The sequence below is a fragment of the Heterodontus francisci genome, chromosome 39 (assembly GCF_036365525.1).
Source record: "Heterodontus francisci isolate sHetFra1 chromosome 39, sHetFra1.hap1, whole genome shotgun sequence".
In the NCBI taxonomy this organism is placed as follows: domain Eukaryota; kingdom Metazoa; phylum Chordata; class Chondrichthyes; order Heterodontiformes; family Heterodontidae; genus Heterodontus; species Heterodontus francisci.
In genome coordinates this window covers 42,877,690-42,897,728 of record NC_090409.1, presented here as the reverse complement: position 1 = coordinate 42,897,728, position 20,039 = coordinate 42,877,690, and the positions used below count along the sequence as shown (strand labels likewise).

The window sequence follows — 20,039 nt, the reverse complement described above, 5'->3', positions numbered from 1 at the left end:
TCCCTCCACCACCAACGCACAGTGGCAGCAGTGTGTACCATCTCCAAGATGCACTGCAGCAATGCACCAAGGCTCCACAGACAGCACCTTCCAAACCCGCGACCTCTACCAACTAGAAGGACAAGGGCAGCCAATACATGGGAACACCACACCTGCAAGTTCCCCTCCAAGTCACACACCATCCTGACTTGGAACTATATCGCTGTTCCTTCACTGTCACTGGGTCAAAATCCTGGAACTCCCTTCCTAACAGCACTGTGGGTGTACCTACCCCACATGGACTGCAGCGGTTCAAGAAGGCAGCTCACCACCACCATCTCAAGGGGCAATTCGGGATGGGCAATAAATGCTGGCCTGGCCAGTGTCGCCTACATCCCATGCAAGAATTTTTAAAAAGCCAGATCCCACATGAAGCCTGGATGCAGACTCCCCATTTAATCTGGCTTTCGTTTCTTTTTTAATGAGATGTCGGTCGAGGGATATAATGTCCCCAGAACACCAGGGAGAATGTGCCTCGTCTTCTTTCATCTTTTACACCTACTCGTCCCAACATTGCTGATCTTTGTCTTGCTGCTGAGGTAGTCTTACATTCTACTATATAATTCCAACTATTAACACAAATCTTGTGATTAAAAGTTAAAGGATTATGGAAAGTGATAATAGTGTATTTCAATGGTAGCACCATCTCTGAAACACAACAATGTGCATTTGTATAGTGCCTTTAATTAGTAAAATATCCCAAGGTGCATCACAGGAGTGTAAATTAGGCAGAAATTTGACCCCAAGCCACATGAGGAGATCTTTGGACACGCGACCAAAAGTTCGGTCAAAGAGGTCGGTTTTAAGGAGCGTATTAAAGGAGGAGAGAGAGAGAGAGGTGGAGAGATTTAGGGAGGGAATTTCAGAGCTTAGGGTCCAGGCAGCTGAAGGCACGGCTGCCAATGGGGCGGAAAAATTGAAAATAAAAGAAAAGAGAAGCTCAGACCTCATTGGACAGAAGTAATAATATAGTTTCTCAGACTTACGACAGAATGATTCGCTTCTCCATGCTTTAAGGTTGACTTTCTGTGCCTGGCAGGCTTCCACGTACGCCTGGATACTGTCACAGAGCACCCTGTTGTCACCATTTGACTGGCACGTATCGTAGAGGCAGTCGAGGTAGAACTGTTTGGGGTTGACCACCGTGTGACAGGCTGCGAGAGGACTGCTGGCAGAGTTGAGGAATCCACAGTAATTGCCCTTTTTGAAGACCGCCAATTTCTTGGGCTCGCAGACAGGACACTGGTTGCCACAGCCAGCGTTGCACTTTGCCCCCTGGAAGAAGACCCTCCAGCTCTTGCCGAACTCCGTCACGTCCCGCGTCACCGTGCCGTCGCGCAGCTTGAACTCGTCTTGCTTCTTGCTGTTGAAGTTACCGCACAGGCCGCACATCTTCTCCCTGTAGTTCCCGGGGACAGTGACCACCACGTAGTACGTCAGATCGTAGCTGACCACCAGGCCAAAGTCCGTTTCGATCACTGCCTTGTTGCCGTGTTGGTAGGCCCGGATTTTGCCGTTGTCCAGTGTCAAAGGCAGATTATTCAGGACTCCATTCAACTTCAAACAGAAGAGACAGTGATGAAGACGTTCCTTGCCCAAATAAATACTCCGCACAATCCAATCACACCCAACTCTCACTGAAGCCTGAGTATTGACCTAATGCTAGGGATCACTGCCACCCCACCCATACCCTCCCCTCTTTCCACAGAGGTCTCCTGGAACATCCCTAGCAATTCAAGTGTAATCTCCAGGACTCAAATCAGAGAATCATAGACCGGTTCCAGCACAGAAAGAGGCCATTGGGCCCATCCTGGGTCTCTGTAAAAGCAAGTTAACAAATCCTACTCCCCAGCCCTTTCTTTGTAACACTGAAAATGTTCTCTCTTCAGATAATTTCCAATTCCCTTTTGAAAGCCACAATTGACTCTGCCTCCACCACACTCTCAGGCAGTATATTCCAGCTCCTAAACACTTGGTGCAGGGCAGGGAAAGGAAAAGGGAGCAAAAAATTAGCAAGTGACTGAAAGACAGACGAAGCAAAAGTTAAAAAGTATGCAGCAAACGAATTTGGCAGTGTTAAAAGATATTTATTCAAATGCAAGGAGTATAGCAAATAAACCCGATGAGCTGAGGGCACAGATAGACACATGGGAACAGGATATCATTGATAAAATGGAAACATACAAACATACATACAAATTCAGAGCAGAAGTAGGCCATTTGACCCCTCGAGCCTGCTCCACCATTTAATAAAGATCATGGCTGAACTGTTTGTGTTTCGAATTCCACACTCCCATCTATCCCCTGCCTCACAAGGATCTGTCTACCACCATCTTAAAAATATTCAATGACCCCGCCTCCACCACCTTCTGAGGCAGAGAGTTTGAGAGTCGCACAACCCTCTGAGAGAAGACATTTCTCCTCATCTCTGTCCTGAAAGGGCGACCCCTAATTTTAAAACCGTGTCCCCTAGTTCTGGACTCCCCCATAAGAGGAAACATCCTCTCCACATCCACCTTGTCAGGACCGTTCAGGATCTTATAAAATTCAATCAAGTCTGCCCTCACTCTTCTAAACTCCAGTGAAAACAAGCCCAGTCTGTCCAACCTTTCCTCATAAGACAACCCGCTCATTCCAGGTATCAATCCAGTAAACGTGTTCTGAACTGCCTCCAACACATTTACATCCTTCCTTACATAGGGAGACCAAAACTGCACACAGTATTCGAGATGTGGCCTCACCAATGCCCTGTATAACTGAAGCATAATATCCTTACTTTTATTTTCAATTCCTCTCTTAACAAAGGAGAGCATTCCATTAGCCTTCTTTATTACTTGCTGTGCCTGCATACTAACCTTTTGTGACTGATGCACTGGAACACCTAGATCCCTCTGCACCTCAGAGTACTGTAGTCGTTCTCTGTTTAAGTAATACTCTGCTTTTTTATTCTTCCTGCCAAAGTGAACAACTTCACATTTTCCCAGGTGATACTTCATCTGCCAGATTTTTTGCTCACACACTCAACCTATACTGGTCTGCAACCTCCTTATGTCCTCTTCACAACGTACTTTCCTACTTATCTTGGTGTCATCTGCAAATTTAGCTAGCATGCCATCGTTCCCCTCATCTAAGTCATTGATATAAATTGTAAAAAGTTGAGGGTCCAGCACAGACCCCTGTGGGACTCCACTCGTCACATCCTACCAATCAGAAAAGGATCCATTCATGCATAATCTCTGTTTTCTGCCTGCCAGCCAATCTTCTGCTAATATGTTATCCACTACACCATGAGCTCCTACTTTGCACAATAACCTTTTATGTGGCACCTTGTCAAATGCCTTCTGGAAATCCAAGTACAGTATATCTACGGGCTCCCCTTTATCCACAGGGCATGTTACTCCTTCAAAGAACTCCAATAAATTGGTTAAACATGACTTCCTTTTCACAAAACCATGCTGACTATTCCTGATTACCTTGAGTTTTTCTAATTGCCCAGCTATAGCCTCCTTCATGATCGATTCTAACACCTTCCCCATGACAGACATTAAAGTAACTGCCTTCAGTTACCTGTTTTCTGCCTCCCCTACTTCTTGAATAGAGGGGTTATATTTGCTACTTTCCAGTCTGATGGAACCATTCCAGAATCTAGCTAATTTTGAAAAATTAACACCAACGCATCTGCTACTTCATTCGCCACCTCTTTTAAGACCCTCGGATGAATTCCATCAGGACCCAGGGACTTGTCAGCCCACAGCTCCATTACTTTGCTCAGTACCGCTTCCCTGGTGATTGCAATTTCACCAAATTCCTCTCTTCCTTCCACCTCCTGATTTACAGCTAGTACTGGAATGTTTCTTGTATCCTCTCTCGTGAAGACAGAAGCAAATTTTTGTTCATTTCATCTGCCTTTTCCTTATTATCTGCTATTAGCTTCCCATTCTCATTCTACAGAGGACCAACACTCACTTTACTTACTCTTTTCCTTTGTAAATACCTGGAGAAACTCTTGCTATCCGTTTTTACGTTTCTAGCTAGCTTCCTCTCACTCTAATTTCTTTCTCCTGATTAACCTTTTAGTCATTCTCTGCCGTTGGCTTAAAGAGGGGCAAAAATGGCAGCTTAACACCCCTGGATAGAAAGTTTTTGGGCAGGAGAGCGGGGGGGGGGGGGGGTGCTTAAAAAAGGAGAGGGTGTCGCATTATTGGTGAAAGAATCAATTACAGCTGTGAGGAGGGATGTTATGCTAAATGAATCATCAAATGAGGCCATATGGGTTGAGCTCAGAAATAAGAAAAAGACAGCCACACTATTAGGAGTGTACGATAGACCCCCAAATAGTGAGAGGGAGAAAGAAGAACAAATATGTAGGCAAATTTCTGAGTGCAAAAACAATAAGGCAATAATAGTTGGAGATTTCAACCACCCTAATATCAATTGAGATACAAACAGTGTGAAGGGCACAGAGGGCACAAAAATCTTCAATTGCATTCAAGAGAACAATTTTTTAGCCAGTACTTAACAAGACCAATGAGAGGGAGCGCAATTCTAGATTTAGTCTGAGGAAATGAAGCTGGGCAAGTGGATGAAGTAGCAGTGGGTGACCATGTTTTATCAGTACATTAAGAGCAAGAGGATAACTAAGGAAAGGGTAGGGCCTATCAGAGATGTACAAGGTAACATATGTGGATGCAGAAGATATGGGCAGGATTTTGTCGCTGTCTTCACAAAGGAGAGGGATGATATAGATATTGGAGTTTAGGAGGAGGAGTGTGAAATATTAGATACGATTAGCATAATGAGAGAGGAAGTACCAGAGGGTCTGACATCCTTGAAAGTGGATAAATCACCAGGGCCGGATGGATTGTATCCCAGGCTGTTAAAGGAAGCCAGGGAGGAATTAGCAGATGCTCTGAGGATCATCTTCACATCCTCACTAAATACAGGCGAGGTGCCAGAGGATTGGAGGTCTGCAAACCTTATACTATTGTTTAAAAAGGCTGCCAGGGATAGACCAAATAATTATAGGCCGCTCCGTCTGACCTCAGTGGTGGTAAAATTATTAGAATTAATTCTGAGAGAGAGGAGAAACTGTCACTTCGAAAGGCACAGATTAATCAGGGATAGTCACCATGGATTTGTTAAGGGAAGGTCGTGTCTTACTAACATATGAGTTCCTGAGGGGTCTTGACAGGGTGTATGTGGAAATGATGTTTCCCCTTGGGGAGAATCTAGAACTAGGGGTCACTGTTTAAAAATAAGGGCTGGAAGCAGAGTCTTTGAATAGTTTTTCAGGCAGAGGTAGATATATTCCTGATAAGCAAGGGGGTGGAAGGTTATCGGGGGTATGTGGAAACATGGAGTAATCTGTTCAGCCATGAACTTACTGAATGGCGGAGCAGGCTCGAGGGGCCGAGTGGTCTACTCCTGCTCCTAATTCGTCTGTTTGTATGTAATTGAATTTTTTGAGGAAGTAACAAGGAGGATTGATGAGGGTAGTGCAGTGGATGTTGTCTACATGGATTTTAGTAAGGTATTTGACAAGGTCCCACATGGCAGAATGGTCAGAAAAGTAAAAGCCCATGGGATACAGGGGAATGTGGCGAATTGGATTCAAAATTGGCTCAGTGTCAGGAAACAAAGGGTAATGGTCGAGGAATGATTATGCGAATGGAAAGCGGTTTCAAGTGGCGTTCCACAGGGCTCAGTGTTGGGTACCTTGCTATTTGTGGTATCTGTCAATGATTTGGACTTAAATGTGGGAGGCATGATTGGGAAATTTGCAGATGACACAAAAATTGGCCGTCTAGTTGATAGTGAAGAGGATAACTGCCGACTCCAGAATGTTATCAATGGTTTGGTTGAGTGGGTGGAAAAGTGGCAAATGGAATTCAATCCGGAGAAGTGTGAGATTAATGCATTTGGGGAGGGCAAATAAAGCAAGGGAAATTATACAATAAACGGGAGGATATTGAGAGAGGTAGAAGAAGTGAGACATCTTGGAGTGCATGTCCACAGGTCCCTGAAGGTGACAGGACAGGTAGATAGAGTGGTGAAGAAGGCACATGGAATGCTTTCCTTTATTGACCGAGGTATGGAATACAAAAGCAGGGATGTAATGCTGGAACTGTATAAAACACTGGTTAGGCCACGGCTGGGTATTGTGTACAGTTCTGCTCACATTACAGGGAGGAAATAATTGCTCTGGAGAGAGTACAGAAGAGATTTACAAAAATGTTGCCAGGGCTTGAAAATTGCAGCTACGAGGGAAAATTGGATAGGCGAGGGTCGTTTTCCTTCGAACAGAGGAGGCTAAGGGGTGACTTAATTGAGTTGTACAATATTATGAGAAGCCTGGATAGAGTAGACAGGAAGGAGAAGTTAATTACCAGGGGGCACAGATTTAAGGTGATTAGTAGAAGGATTAGAGGGAACATGAGGAAAAGCTTTTTCACCCAGAGGGTGGTGGGTGTCTGGAATTCACTGCCTGGATCGGTGGTGGAGGCAGAAACCCTCAACTCATTTAACAGGTATCTGGACCTGCACCTGACGTGCTGTAACCTGCAAGGCTATGGACCAGGTGCTGGAAGGTGGGATTGGATTGGGCGGCTAGTTTTTTCAGCCAGCGCAGGCACGATGGGCTGAATGGTCTCTTTCTGTTCCATAATATTTTTATGGTTTCTATGAAAAGGTTTTTCCTCATGTCACTATTGTTTCTTTTGCCAATCGCCTTAAATTGGAGTTCTCTGGTTCTTAACCCTTCCACCAATGGGAACAGTTTCTCTCTATTTACTCTGTCCAGACCCCTCATGTACTTCAACACCTCTATCAAATCTCCTCTCAACCCTCTCCTCTCCAAGGAGAACAGCCCCAGCTTCTCCAGTCTATCCATGTAACTGAAGTCGCTCAACCCTGGAACCATTCTCTTGAATCTTTTCTGCACTCTCACTCAAACCTTTACATCCTTCCTAAAGTGTGGTGCCCAGAACCGGACACAATACTCTAGTTGAAGCCGAACCAGTGTTTTATAGAGGTTTATCATAACTTCCTTGCTTCTGTACTCTATGCCTGTAATTATAGAGCTGACAGGGGTGTTAACAACAATTTCATCCATTAATTTTAAAATTATCAAATGTGACGGGGAATAGAGGTGTTGATTGACAGTCAAGTCAACCAATCAGAGAATGGAGAGTCTGTTCACTTGCTGATTGGCTGGGAAAGTGAGGCTTGAAAGGATAAACCTGTCAGGCCACCAATGGCAGGTGTGTGTGTTTGGGTGGGGGGAAGGACACAATTTGAGGATGGAGGTCATATGATGGACGATGGCCCAGAGTAATGTTTGGTACAACAATCAATTCCAAAGGGATATTGGCCTTTACCTCAATGGGACTGGAATATAAAGGGGTGGAAGGGATGCTTTGGTTACATAAAGCTCTGGTTAGTCTCCATCTGAAGTAACTGTGTCCAGTTCTGGGCACCGCCCCTCAGGAAGGCATTCAGGGTGATGTCAGGAAGCACTTCTTCACACAAAGAAGAATGGAAATCTGGAACTCTTTTCCCCCAAAAAAGCTATCAAGGGCGGGGGGCAATTGAAAATTTCAAAACTGAGATTGATGGATTTTTGTTGGTTAAGTGGATTAAGGGTTACAGAACCAACGTGGGTAGATGGAGTTAAGATATCGATCAGGCATGATCTAATTGAATGAAGAAACAGGCTCGAGGGGCTGAATGGGCCTCCTCCTGTTCCTGTGTAACAGGTTCGAGAGGGGCTGAATGGGCCTCCTCCTGTTCCTGTGTAACAGGCTCGAGAGGGGCTGAATGGGCCTCCTGTTCCTGTGTAACAGTCTCGAGGGGCTGAATGGCCTCCTCCTGTTCCTGTGTAACAGTCTCGAGGGGCTGAATGGCTTCCTCCAGTTCCTTTTTAACAGGCTCGAGGGGGCTGAATGGCCTCCTCCTGTTCCTGTGTAACAGGATCGAGGGGGCTGAATGGCCTCTTCCTGGTGGAGTGTCTGAGGACGTGCACCAGGGTTTCCTCTTACCTTCACCTTCGAGTGCACCTTCTGCTCCAGGATCAGTTTATAACCGTGTGCCTCCACCTCCACCAGCCTGGTGACTGCCACCTTGCCGTTGCCATAGCTTTCGTTCTCAACGTTGACGGTGAACTTCGGCAGGCGATCTTCCTTCTCGCACACTTGGGCCAGGGTGTAGGTACACGTCCCCTGGAAATCGAAGGCCCGCCCATCGAACGAGAGGTAGTGGGGGTCTCCAGCGGCAGTGCAGGTCCCCACCCCCACCGCATGGCACCCTTGCTCACCGTTCACCACCTTGCACTCCTCGTACTTGCCGCACTTGACCTTCTGGCAGCTCACGGCCCCTCCGTCCTCACACGTGCACCGCTCACTGCACTTCCCGCTGGGGTAGAACACCTGGCCTGACTTGTAGTACGCACCCTGGTACAGACACCCGCAGTGGGCTAGAGGAACGCACTGGTCCCCGCTCAGGACAAAGCCATCATCACACTGGCACCCCTCAGCGCAGGAGGCAGTGCACCCAGCTGGTTCAGACAGTGTGCCACACGAGACTGGGCAACCACTAGCACACACTTCATAATGGCTGTTCTCTGGGCACACCATGGCTGCAAGACACAAACACAAAGAAAGGGGCTTCAATTACATTCCAACACATCCCTCCCAACAGCCACATTGTCACAGCTTCAATCAACGGAGTCTCAAGTAACAACTCTTTAACCCTCCATCTCTCCCTCCCCACATCACTCTCTTCCTCCTCATCCCTCTCGCTCGTCCCCTCGCCATCTCTCCATCTACTCACCCCCTTCTCTCTCTCTCTCACCCCTTTCTCTCTCCCTCCCCATTTCTCTCTCCCATCCTATCTACCTCCTCACCATCTTTTCTCTTTCTCTCCCTCTCACACTCCCCATTTTCTCCCTCTCTCCACCCTGTGTTTCGCTCTCTCGCTCTTCTATCCCTCTCCATCCTCCCTTCCACCCCCCCCCCATGTCTCGCATTCTTTCCCTCCCTCTTACGTCCTCAATATTTCTGTCTGCACTCCTCCAATTCCGCCCTCTTGCCCATCCCTCGATTCCCATCGCTCCACCATTGGCGGCCGTGCTTTCAGCTGCCTGGGGTCCTAAGCTCTGGAATTCCCTCCCTAAACCTCTCCACCTCTCTCTCTCTCTCCTCCTTTAAGATGCTCCTTAAAAACCGATCCCTTTGACAAAACTTTTCCTCACCTGCCCTAATATCCGCTTATATAGTTCGGGGTCAGATTTCTGCCTCCTGTGAACGTTTATGCGACATTACAGATGCAGAACAAGCGCGAGCCTGGTTCCTGGTACTTACGGCAGAATCTCTTGCTTCGCCATTGGTAAACAGGCGCTCCGGCATCCTGGCATGCAGCTGAGTAACTGGCCACTGCCTGACACAGCACTGTCTGGTGTCCCTTGTAAAGGCAGGAGTCATACACGCAATCATCAAAGTAGTCGTCGGGGCTCACGTGCTCCAGGCAGTCTCGGAATGGTCCTTTGCGATCCAGTATTCTGCCGCAGAACTCTGGGGTTTCGTACCGTCGTTTAGCCACAATGTCGCACTCTGGGCACTTTCCCTTGCACTCATTGGTGCAGCCCGGTGTGGTGTCCACTTGCCAGCTCTCTCCAAACTTGGCCAGGCTCGACACCACCTCTCCATTCTTGGTCTTCAGGTCATTTTTACTGTTCCCATCAAAGTCTCCGCAGAGTCCACACACGGCACTCGCGTAGGTGCTGGGAAGGGTGACGGTGATACGGCTGCGCCAATCGTACGTCACTCGCATCCCAAAGTCCGCTTCCAGCGTGGCTCCTCGCCCACTCTTGTAGATGCTGATCTTAGAATCCTCGAGGGAATAGGGCAAATTCACCAAAACTCCATTCACCTGTTAGATTGGAGACCACTAGTGTTACTGAGCTGTAGACAAAGCTTCCACAATGTTCAGTCCTTACATTCATCTTATGAGTTTCGTACTTGTTCATTACGACAGGAGTGAACTGACTCAACCGCAGTGGCGCAAAATCTTGCATTAATCTAGCACCTTTATTGCATGTAAAATGTCCCAAGAAGCGTAAATCAGGCAAAATTTCACCCCGAACCATATAAGGAGATATGAGGACAGGCCACCAAAAGCTCGGTCAGAGAGGTCGGTTTTGAGGAGCGTCTTAAAGGAGGAGAGAGAGGGGCGGAGAGGTTTAGGGAGGAAATTCCAGAGCTTAGGGCTCAGGCAGCTGAAGGCACGGCCACCAATGGTGGAGTGATGGAAATCGGGGAATGTGCAAGAGGCCGGAATTGGAGGAGCGCAGAGATCTCGGAGGGTTGTAGAGGCTGGAGGAGGTTACAGAGATAGGGAGGGTTGTAGGAACTGGATGATGTTACAGAGATAGGGAGGGTTGTTGGGACTGGATGATGTTACAGAGATAGGGAGGGTTGTAGGGACTGGAGGAGGTTACTGAGATAGGGAGGGCTGTAGGGACTGATGAGATTACTGAGATAGGGAGGGTTGTAGAGACTGGATGAGGTTACTGAGATAGGGAGGGTTGTTGGGACTGGAGGAGGTTACTGAGATAGGGAGGGTTGCAGGGACTGGATGAGGTTACTGAGATTGGGAGGGTTGTCGGGACTGGATGATGTTACAGAGATAGGGAGGGTTGTTGAGGCTGGCGGATGTTTCTGAGATAGGGAGGGTTGTTGGGGCTGGTGGAGGTGACTGAGATAGGGAGGGTTGTAGGGACTGGAGGAGGTCACTGAGATAGGGAGGGTTGTTGGGGCTGGGGGAGGTTACTGAGATTGGGAGGGTTGTAGGGACTGGATGATGTTACTGAGATAGGGAGGGTTGTTGGGGCTCGGGGAAGTTACTGAGATAGCGAGTGTTGTTGGGGCTGGAGGTGGTTACTGAGATCGGGAGGGTTGTAGGGACTGGATGAGGTTACTGAGATAGGGAGGATTGGAGGGACTGGATGAGGTTACTGAGATAGGGAGGGTTGTAGGGACTGGAGGAGGTTACTGAGATAGGGAGGATTGGAGGGACTGGATGAGGTTACTGAGATAGGGAGGGTTGTAGGGACTGGAGGAGGTTACTGAGATAGCGAGGGTTGCATAGACTGGAGGAGGTTACTGAGATAGGGAGGGTTGTTGGGGCTGGAGGAGGTTACAGAGATAGGGAGGGTTGTTGGGACTGGAGGAGGTTACTGAGATAGGGAGGGTTGTAGGGGCTGGAGGAGGTTACTGAGATAGGGAGGGTTGTTGGGGCTGGAGGAGGTTACTGATAGGGAGGGTTGTAGGGGCTGGGGGAAGTTACAGAGATAGGGAGGGTTGTTCGGACTGGAGGAGGTTACTCAGATAGGGAGGGTTGCAGGGGCTGGAGGAGGTTACTGAGATAGGGAGGGTTGTAGGGGCTGGTGGAGGTTACTGAGATAGGGAGGGCTGTAGGGACTGGATGATGTTACAGAGATAGGGAGGGTTGTTGGGACTGGAGGAGGTTACTGAGATAGGGAGGGCTGTAGGGACTGATGAGGTTACTGAGATCGGGAGGGTTGTTGGGACTGGATGAGGTTACTGAGATAGGGAGAGTTGTTGGGACTGGAGGAGGTTACTGAGATAGGGAGGGTTGTTGGGACTGGATGAGGTTACTGAGATAGGGAGGGTTGTTGGGACTGGAGGAGGTTACTGAGATAGGGAGGGTTGTAGGGACTGGATGAGGTTACTGAGATAGGGAGGGTTGTTGGGACTGGAGGAGGTTACTGAGATAGGGAGGGTTGTACGGACTGGAGGAGGTTACTGAGATAGGGAGGGTTGTTGGGACTGGAGGAGGTTACTGAGATAGGGAGGGTTGTTGGGACTGGAGGAGGTTACTAAGATAGGGAGGGTTGTACGGACTGGAGGAGGTTACTGAGATAGGGAGGGTTGTACGGACTGGAGGAGGTTACTGAGATAGGGAGGGTTGTACGGACTGGAGGAGGTTACTGAGATAGGGAGGGTTGTACGGACTGGAGGAGGTTACTGAGATAGGGAGGGTTGTAGGGACTGGATGAGGTTACTGAGATAGGGAGGGTTGTTGGGACTGGAGGAGGTTACTGAGATAGGGAGGGTTGTAGGGACTGGATGAGGTTACTGAGATAGGGAGGGTTGTTGGGACTGGAGGAGGTTACTGAGATAGGGAGGGTTGTCGGGACTGGAGGAGGTTACTGAGATAGGGAGGGTTGTAGTGGCTGGAGGAGGTTACTGAGATAGGGAGGGTTGTAGGGACTGGATAATGTTCCAGAGATAGGGAGGGTTGTAAGGACTGGATGAGGTTACTGAGATAGGGAAGGTTGTAGGGACTGGAGGAGGTTACTGAGATAGGGAGGGTGGTTGGGACTGGATGAGGTTACTGAGATAGGGAAGGTTGTAGGGACTGGAGGAGGTTACTGAGATAGGGAGGGTGGTTGGGACTGGATGAGGTTACTGAGATAGGGAGGGTTGTAGTGGCTGGAGGAGGTTACTGAGATAGGGAGGGTTGTAGGGACTGGATGATGTTCCAGAGATAGGGAGGGTTGTAAGGACTGGATGAGGTTACTGAGATAGGGAAGGTTGTAGGGACTGGAGGAGGTTACTGAGATAGGGAGGGTGGTTGGGACTGGATGAGGTTACTGAGATAGGGAAGGTTGTAGGGACTGGAGGAGGTTACTGAGATAGGGAGGGTGGTTGGGACTGGATGAGGTTACTGAGATAGGGAGGGTTGTAGGGACTGGAGGAGGTTACTGAGATAGGGAGGGTTGTAGGGACTGGATGAGGTTACTGAGATAGGGAGGGTTGTAGGGACTGGAGGAGGTTACTGAGATAGGGAGGGTTGTAGGGACTGGATGAGGTGACTGAGATAGGGAGGGTTGTAAGGACTGGATGAGGTTACTGAGATAGGGAAGGTTGTCAGGACTGGAGGAGGTTTCTGAGATAGGGAGGGTTGTTGGGACTGGAGGAGGTTACTGAGATAGGGAGGGTTGTAGGGACTGGATGAGGTTACTGAGATAGGGAGGGTTGTAGGGACTGGAGGAGGTTACTGAGATAGGGAGGGTTGTAGGGACTGGAGGAGGTTACTGAGATAGGGAGGGTTGTTGGGACTGGAGGAGGTTACTGAGATAGGGAGGGTTGTACGGACTGGATGAGGTTACTGAGATAGGGAGGGTTGTAGGGACTGGAGGAGGTTACTGAGATAGGGAGAGTTGTAGGGACTGGATGAGGTTACTGAGATAGGGAGGGTGGTTGGGACTGGATGAGGTTACTGAGATAGGGAGGGTTGTAGGGATTGGAGGAGGTTACTGAGATAAGGAGGGTTGTAGGGACTGGATGAGGTTACTGAGATAGGGAGGGTGGTTGGGACTGGATGAGGTTACTGAGATAGGGAGGGTTGTAGGGACTGGAGGAGGTTACTGAGATAGGGAGGGTTGTAGGGACTGGATGAGGTTACTGAGATAGGGAGGGTTGTAGGGACTGGATGAGGTTACTGAGATAGGGAGGGTTGTAGGGACTGGATGAGGTTACTGAGATAGGGAGGGTTGTAGGGACTGGATGAGGTTACTGAGATAGGGAGGGTTGTAGGGACTGGATGAGGTTACTGAGATAGGGAGGGTTGTCGGGACTGGATGAGGTTACTGAGATAGGGAGGGTGGTTGGGACTGGATGAGGTTACTGAGATAGGGAAGGTTGTTGGGACTGGAGGAGGTTACTGAGATAGGGAGGGTTGTTGGGACTGGAGGAGGTTACTGAGATAGGGAGGGTTGTACGGACTGGATGAGGTTACTGAGATAGGGAGGGTTGTTGGGACTGGATGAGGTTACTGAGATAGGGAGGGTGGTTGGGACTGGATGAGGTTACTGAGATAGGGAGGGTTGTAGGGACTGGAGGAGGTTACTGAGATAGGGAGGGTTGTAGGGACTGGATGAGGTTACTGAGATAGGGAGGGTTGTAGGGACTGGATGAGGTTACTGAGATAGGGAGGGTTGTAGGGACTGGATGAGGTTACTGAGATAGGGAGGGTTGTAGGGACTGGATGAGGTTACTGAGATAGGGAGGGTTGTAGGGACTGGATGAGGTTACTGAGATAGGGAGGGTTGTAGGGACTGGATGAGGTTACTGAGATAGGGAGGGTTGTAGGGACTGGATGAGGTTACTGAGATAGGGAGGGTTGTAGGGACTGGATGAGGTTACTGAGATAGGGAAGGTTGTAGGGACTGGATGAGGTTACTGAGATAGGGAGGGTTGTAGGGACTGGATGAGGTTACTGAGATAGGGAGGGTTGTAGGGACTGGATGAGGTTACTGAGATAGGGAGGGTTGTAGGGACTGGATGAGGTTACTGAGATAGGGAGGGTTGTAGGGACTGGATGAGGTTACTGAGATAGGGAGGGTTGTAGGGACTGGATGAGGTTACTGAGATAGGGAGGGTTGTAGGGACTGGATGAGGTTACTGAGATAGGGAGGGTTGTAGGGACTGGATGAGGTTACTGAGATAGGGAGGGTTGTAGGGACTGGATGAGGTTACTGAGATAGGGAGGGTTGTAGGGACTGGAGGAGGTTACTGAGATAGGGAGGGTTGTAGGGACTGGATGAGGTTACTGAGATAGGGAGGGTTGTAGGGACTGGATGAGGTTACTGAGATAGGGAGGGTTGTTGGGACTGGATGAGGTTACTGAGATAGGGAGGGTTAGTAGGGACTGGATGAGGTTACTGAGATAGGGAGGGGGCGAGGAGGCTATTGAAGGATTTGAAAGTGAGAGTTTGTAAGCATACTGCTGGCGTCTCACCAGTTCGTTCAGACCAGTGAACCCCATGAAATAACTTTGGGTATTTAACATTGTAAACAGTGCTATACAAATGTATGTTACTGTTACAGACCCTCACTGTCATAATTTTAAAGACCTCTATCAGGTCACCCATCAGCCTTCTCTTTCCTCGAGAAAAGAGCCCCAGCCTGTTCAGTCTTTCCTGATAGTCTAACCTCTCAGTTCTGGGACCACCATTCTGAATCTTTTTTGCATCTTCTCCAATGCCTCTACATCCCTTTTTGAATATGCCAGCAGTAGAGACCAGAACTGTGCACAGTGCTCCAAGTGTGGTCCAATGGAGACTGGAACTGTGCGCAGTGCTCCAAGTGTGGTCTAACCAAGGTATATAGAGACCGGAAGTGTGCACAATGCTCTAAGTGTGGTCTAACCAAGGTATATAGAGACCGGAAGTGTGCACAGTGCTCTAAGTGTGGTCTAACCAAGGTATATAGAGACCGGAAGTGTGCACAGTGCTCTAAGTGTGGTCTAACCAAGGTATATAGAGACCGGAAGTGTGCACAGTGCTCTAAGTGTGGTCTAACCAAGGTATATAGAGACCGGAAGTGTGCACAGTGCTCTAAGTGTGGTCTAACCAAGGTATATAGAGACCGGAAGTGTGCGCAATGCTCCAAGTGTGGTCTAACCAAGGTATATAGAGACCGGAAGTGTGCACAGTGCTCTAAGTGTGGTCTAACCAAGGTATATAGAGACCGGAAGTGTGCACAGTGCTCTAAGTGTGGTCTAACCAAGGTATATAGAGACCGGAAGTGTGCACAGTGCTCTAAGTGTGGTCTAACCAAGGTATATAGAGACCGGAAGTGTGCACAGTGCTCTAAGTGTGGTCTAACCAAGGTATATAGAGACCGGAAGTGTGCGCAATGCTCCAAGTGTGGTCTAACCAAGGTATATAGAGACCGGAAGTGTGCGCAATGCTCTAAGTGTGGTCTAACCAAGGTAGAGAGACCGGAAGTGTGCACAGTGCTCTAAGTGTGGTCTAACCAAGGTATATAGAGACCGGAAGTGTGCGCAATGCTCTAAGTGTGGTCTAACCAAGGTATATAGAGACCGGAAGTGTGCACAGTGCTCTAAGTGTGGTCTAACGAAGGTCTGATACAGGCTGCTACATACCAACACTTTACCGATGTAATCCCGGGTGATGACAATGGTTTGCCCATAGACCACGATCCATACCAGCCTGGTAAAGGAGACCACTTTGTTACCCCGATGTTCGTTCTGGACCTGGACATCAAATGGCTCCAGCCCGGTGTCCTTAGCGCAGAGAGAGGAGAACTTGTAGACACAGGTGCCCTGGAAGTCATACTTGAGCCTGTCGAAGGTGTGATAGTGTGGATCTCCAGCGGCAGAGCAGGTCCCATACCCGACCGGGTGGCAACCCCTCACCCCCTTGACCACCTTGCATTGCTCTTTCTGCTTGCAGCCCTGGGGGGTGCACTGCACATTCTTGCTGAGCGGCTCACAGCGGCACAGGCTCTGGCACTTCTCGTCCCCCCAGAAGGTCTCTCCCGCCTTGTAGTAACGGCCCTGGTACGTGCAGCCGCAGCTCTGAGCTGAAACGCACTTGCCTGCGCTTAGCACGAGTCCTTTGTTGCAGACACATGACTCCACACAGGCTTGTTGGCAGGTGGCAGTGGCTGAGGGGTCAGTGCAGGTAGCAGGGCAGGCACTGCCACAAGCCTCATAGTGACTGTTCTCTGGGCAGGGCAAGGCTGCAAAGCAAAAGAAAATGCACGAATGATAATCCCAGAAGCAGGTAGATCATCTAAGGCATCAAGCTAAAACCCGCAGGTCACTTTACTCACGCTTTTGTTAGGAAGAACGAGGAGAGGCAATATAAATTAAAGGGTACAATTCTAAAGTGGGTGCAGGAGCAGAGGGACCTGGCGTTATAGGTGAGCAAATCATTGAAGGTGGCTGGGCAGGTTCAGAATGTGGTTTATATGACATATGGGATCCTGGGCTTCATAAATAGAGGCACAGAGTACAAAAGCAAGGAAGTTGTGATGAACCTTTATTGTATACAATTCTGGGCACCACACTTTAGGAAGGATGTGAAGGCTTTAGAGAGGGTGCAGAAAAGATTCATGAGAATGTTTCCAGGGATGAGGGACTTCAGTTACGTGGATAGATTGGAGAAGCTGGGGCTGTTCTCCTTGGAGAGGAGAGGGTTGAGAGAAGATTTGATAGAGGTGTTGAAAATCATGAGGGGTCTGGACGAAGTAGATAGAGAGAAACTGTTCCCATTGGCAGAAGGGTCAAGTACCAGAGGACACTAATTTAAGGTGAATGGCAAAAGAACCAGAGGAGACATGAGGAAAACCTTTTCTAGACAGCGAGTGGTTAGGATCTAGAATGCACCACCTGAGAGTGTGTTGGAGAAGATTCAATCGTGGCTTTCAAAAGGGAATTGGATAATTATATGAGAAGAAAAAATGTTCAAGCCTACGGGGAACATGTGGGGGAAGTCGGAACAGGTGGGGGAGTGGGACTAGGTAAATTGCTCTTGCAGAGAGCTGGCACAGACACGACAGGCCGAATGGCCTCCTGTGCTGTAAACATTCTATAATTCTGTTCTATTCTGTCCCCCTCCCAATTTCCATTACCCCTCTCCAATTAATTTCCATCTCTCCCCCAATCGATTACCATCGTCCCAGATTCAACAACAACTTTTAAAAAGGAATTGTACAAATACTTGAAGGGGAAACATGCAGGGATTTGGGGAAAGAGTGCGACAAATTTTCTAAGGAGCCGGCATGGACACGATGGGCCAAATGGCTCCTTCTGGGCTTTAGCATGATGATTCCATGAATGTCAAGAAAAAGCAGATTATAAATGGCATTGCCTGTTTGAACAATGAGCAGCATCAATGTTAACATCTATAGAGACAGATGTTCTCGGTTATATACTCACGGCATTTGGATGGTGTTCTCCAGTCGTAAATCTTGACGTCTTCTCTCTGGCACACCTCAGCATAGGCCTTCATTGCCTGGCACAGGAGGGTCTGGAGACCCTTGGAGAGGCAGACATCATAGACGCAGCTGTCGAGGTAGGGCTTGGGGTCAATCTTGGCGCGGCATTCCCTGAACGGACCATCGGCTTTGCCGATCAGGCCACAGGACGAGGGGCTTTCATACCTCTTGCGGCTCTCGGCGTCGCAGGTGGGGCAGACACCGTTGCAGTTGTCCCAGCAAAAGATGTCCCCGTCGCTCACCTTCCAGCTCTTGCCAAAGTCCAGGGCGTTAGACACGGCCGTGCCCTGTGGTGACCGGAAGTCATCTCTTGCGTCACCGTTGTAGTTCCCGCAGAGGCCACAAACGTTCCCAAAGTAGCTGCTGCTCACCGTCACTACCAGGTGGTGGTTCCAGTCGTATGTCACCTTCAGCTGGAAGTCGGTTTCAATGATGACGTACGCCCCGCTCTGGTACAACTTGACCTTTCCCTCATGGAGTGTGAGAGGCAGATTGCTCCTAACACCATTAATCTACAATTGGCAGAGAAAAGCAACACCACAATTAGTCCAAGTAGTCCCCTTCTCTGTCACCACTGAGCACTGGCTCTCAATCCAATGTCGACTGGCTCCATTTACTTCAAGTCAAGACACAGGATTTTACAGCGTGTTTATCCAGCTTCCCCTGAAATGCATCGATACTGTTCACCTCAATCATTGCCTGTTGTAGCGTATTCCACATTCTCACCACTCTCTGGGGAAAGAGGTTTCTCCTGAATTCCCGATTGGATTTATTAGTGACTGTCTTAGATTGATGGCCCCTAGTTCTGGTCTCCCCCCACAAGTGAAAACACCTTCAAAATTTTCAAGACCTCTATCAGGTCACCCCTCAGCCTTCTCTTTTCTAGAGAAAGTGACCCAACCTGTTCAATCTTTCCTGATAGTTATAACATTTCAGTTCTGGTATCACCCTATCGGAAATCCAGGAGAAATATCTTTCCCCAGAGAGTGGTGAGAATGTGGAACTCGCTCCTACAGGGAGTGGTTGAGGTGAATAGTATCAATGCATTTTAAGGGGAAGCTGGATAAACACATAAGGGAGAAAGGAATGGAAGGATATGGTGATAGGGTGAGATGGAGAGGGGGTGGGAGGAGGCTCGTGTGGAGCAGAAACACCAGCATGGAGCAGATGGGCCGAATGGCCTGTTTCTGTGCTGTCAGTTGTTGGTGAACTCACCCTCACTTGGCTGTATTCATGCTTGAAGACATTAACTTTATAATCATAGACTTCTATGTTCACCAACATGACATACGCCACGCGAGTATTCCCTCGGTTGTCATTCTTGGCGTCGATATTGAAGGATGGCAGGGAAGAGTCAGCCCCACAGCTCTTAGCAATGGTGTAGGTGCAGGTGCCCTGGAAGTCAAAGTTCACTCCATCGAAGGTGTGGTAATGTGGGTCTCCCCAAGCCCAGCACACAGCCCTGGACACTGGCTGGCACACTGCATTTCCATCCACCACCACACATTGTTCCTTACTCCTGCATTTCACTGTGTTGCACAAACCTGAGGTGAAACAGAGCTGAGCCATGAGGGCAGATCCCCAATTTTATAACGCAGAACATCACATCAACCCCAAAACCCACCATCTATATCAATCCAACAAACACTCCCAGGGCAGCTATAGGACGGTACTAGATACCGAGTAAAGCTCCCTCGACACTGTCCCCATCAAACACTCCCAGGACAGGTACAGCACTGGGGTTAGATACAGAGTAAAGCTCCCTCGACACTGTCCCCCATCAAACACTCCCAGGACAGGTACAGCACTGGGATTGGCTGCTCTCTGATTTGGGAGCCTGAGTGCATCAACGAGGTGCAGCTGACTGTGGCTGTGTGCAGAGGTTGGAGGCTGCAGGATGTGTAACTGCTGCAAGTGGGAGATTCAAACTGAAACAAAAGTTTGTTCCAAATTTCAACAAAGGAAGGAAGGCAGAGAACTGGAAGAATTGGAAGCTCTTTTGTGAGTTTGTTTTATCCTGTAGTCTTTTTCATTGATTGTTGGGGGTGGGGAAAGAAGAGACCTGAAGACCTTGGGTGGGGCTGCATTGTTCAATAGGGAGCTCCTGTGTTTAACATCTTTGGATAGGGAGCTCCCTCCCCACCCCAACTACTAAGCCTGGGACAGCTGGAG

General features: G+C 48.9%; 2 protein-coding genes across 2 annotated transcripts in view; one reads left to right on the top strand and one right to left on the bottom strand.

Moving 5' to 3' along the window:
• LOC137352796 (complement C1q-like protein 3) overlaps positions 1-20,039 on the top strand; it is a 171,088-nt gene that overhangs the window by 52,803 nt on the left and 98,246 nt on the right. The window lies entirely within an intron of this gene.
• LOC137352684 (IgGFc-binding protein-like) overlaps positions 1-20,039 on the bottom strand; it is an 84,534-nt gene that overhangs the window by 36,504 nt on the left and 27,991 nt on the right. The window contains exons 4-9 of the mRNA XM_068018402.1: positions 19,083-19,411; positions 17,809-18,379; positions 16,009-16,607; positions 9,396-9,963; positions 8,076-8,671; positions 1,026-1,596 (exon numbers count right to left, since the gene is read on the bottom strand). Coding sequence (XP_067874503.1) covers positions 1,026-1,596; positions 8,076-8,671; positions 9,396-9,963; positions 16,009-16,607; positions 17,809-18,379; positions 19,083-19,411 — 3,234 coding nt within the window. The remainder of the gene's footprint in view (positions 1-1,025; positions 1,597-8,075; positions 8,672-9,395; positions 9,964-16,008; positions 16,608-17,808; positions 18,380-19,082; positions 19,412-20,039) is intronic.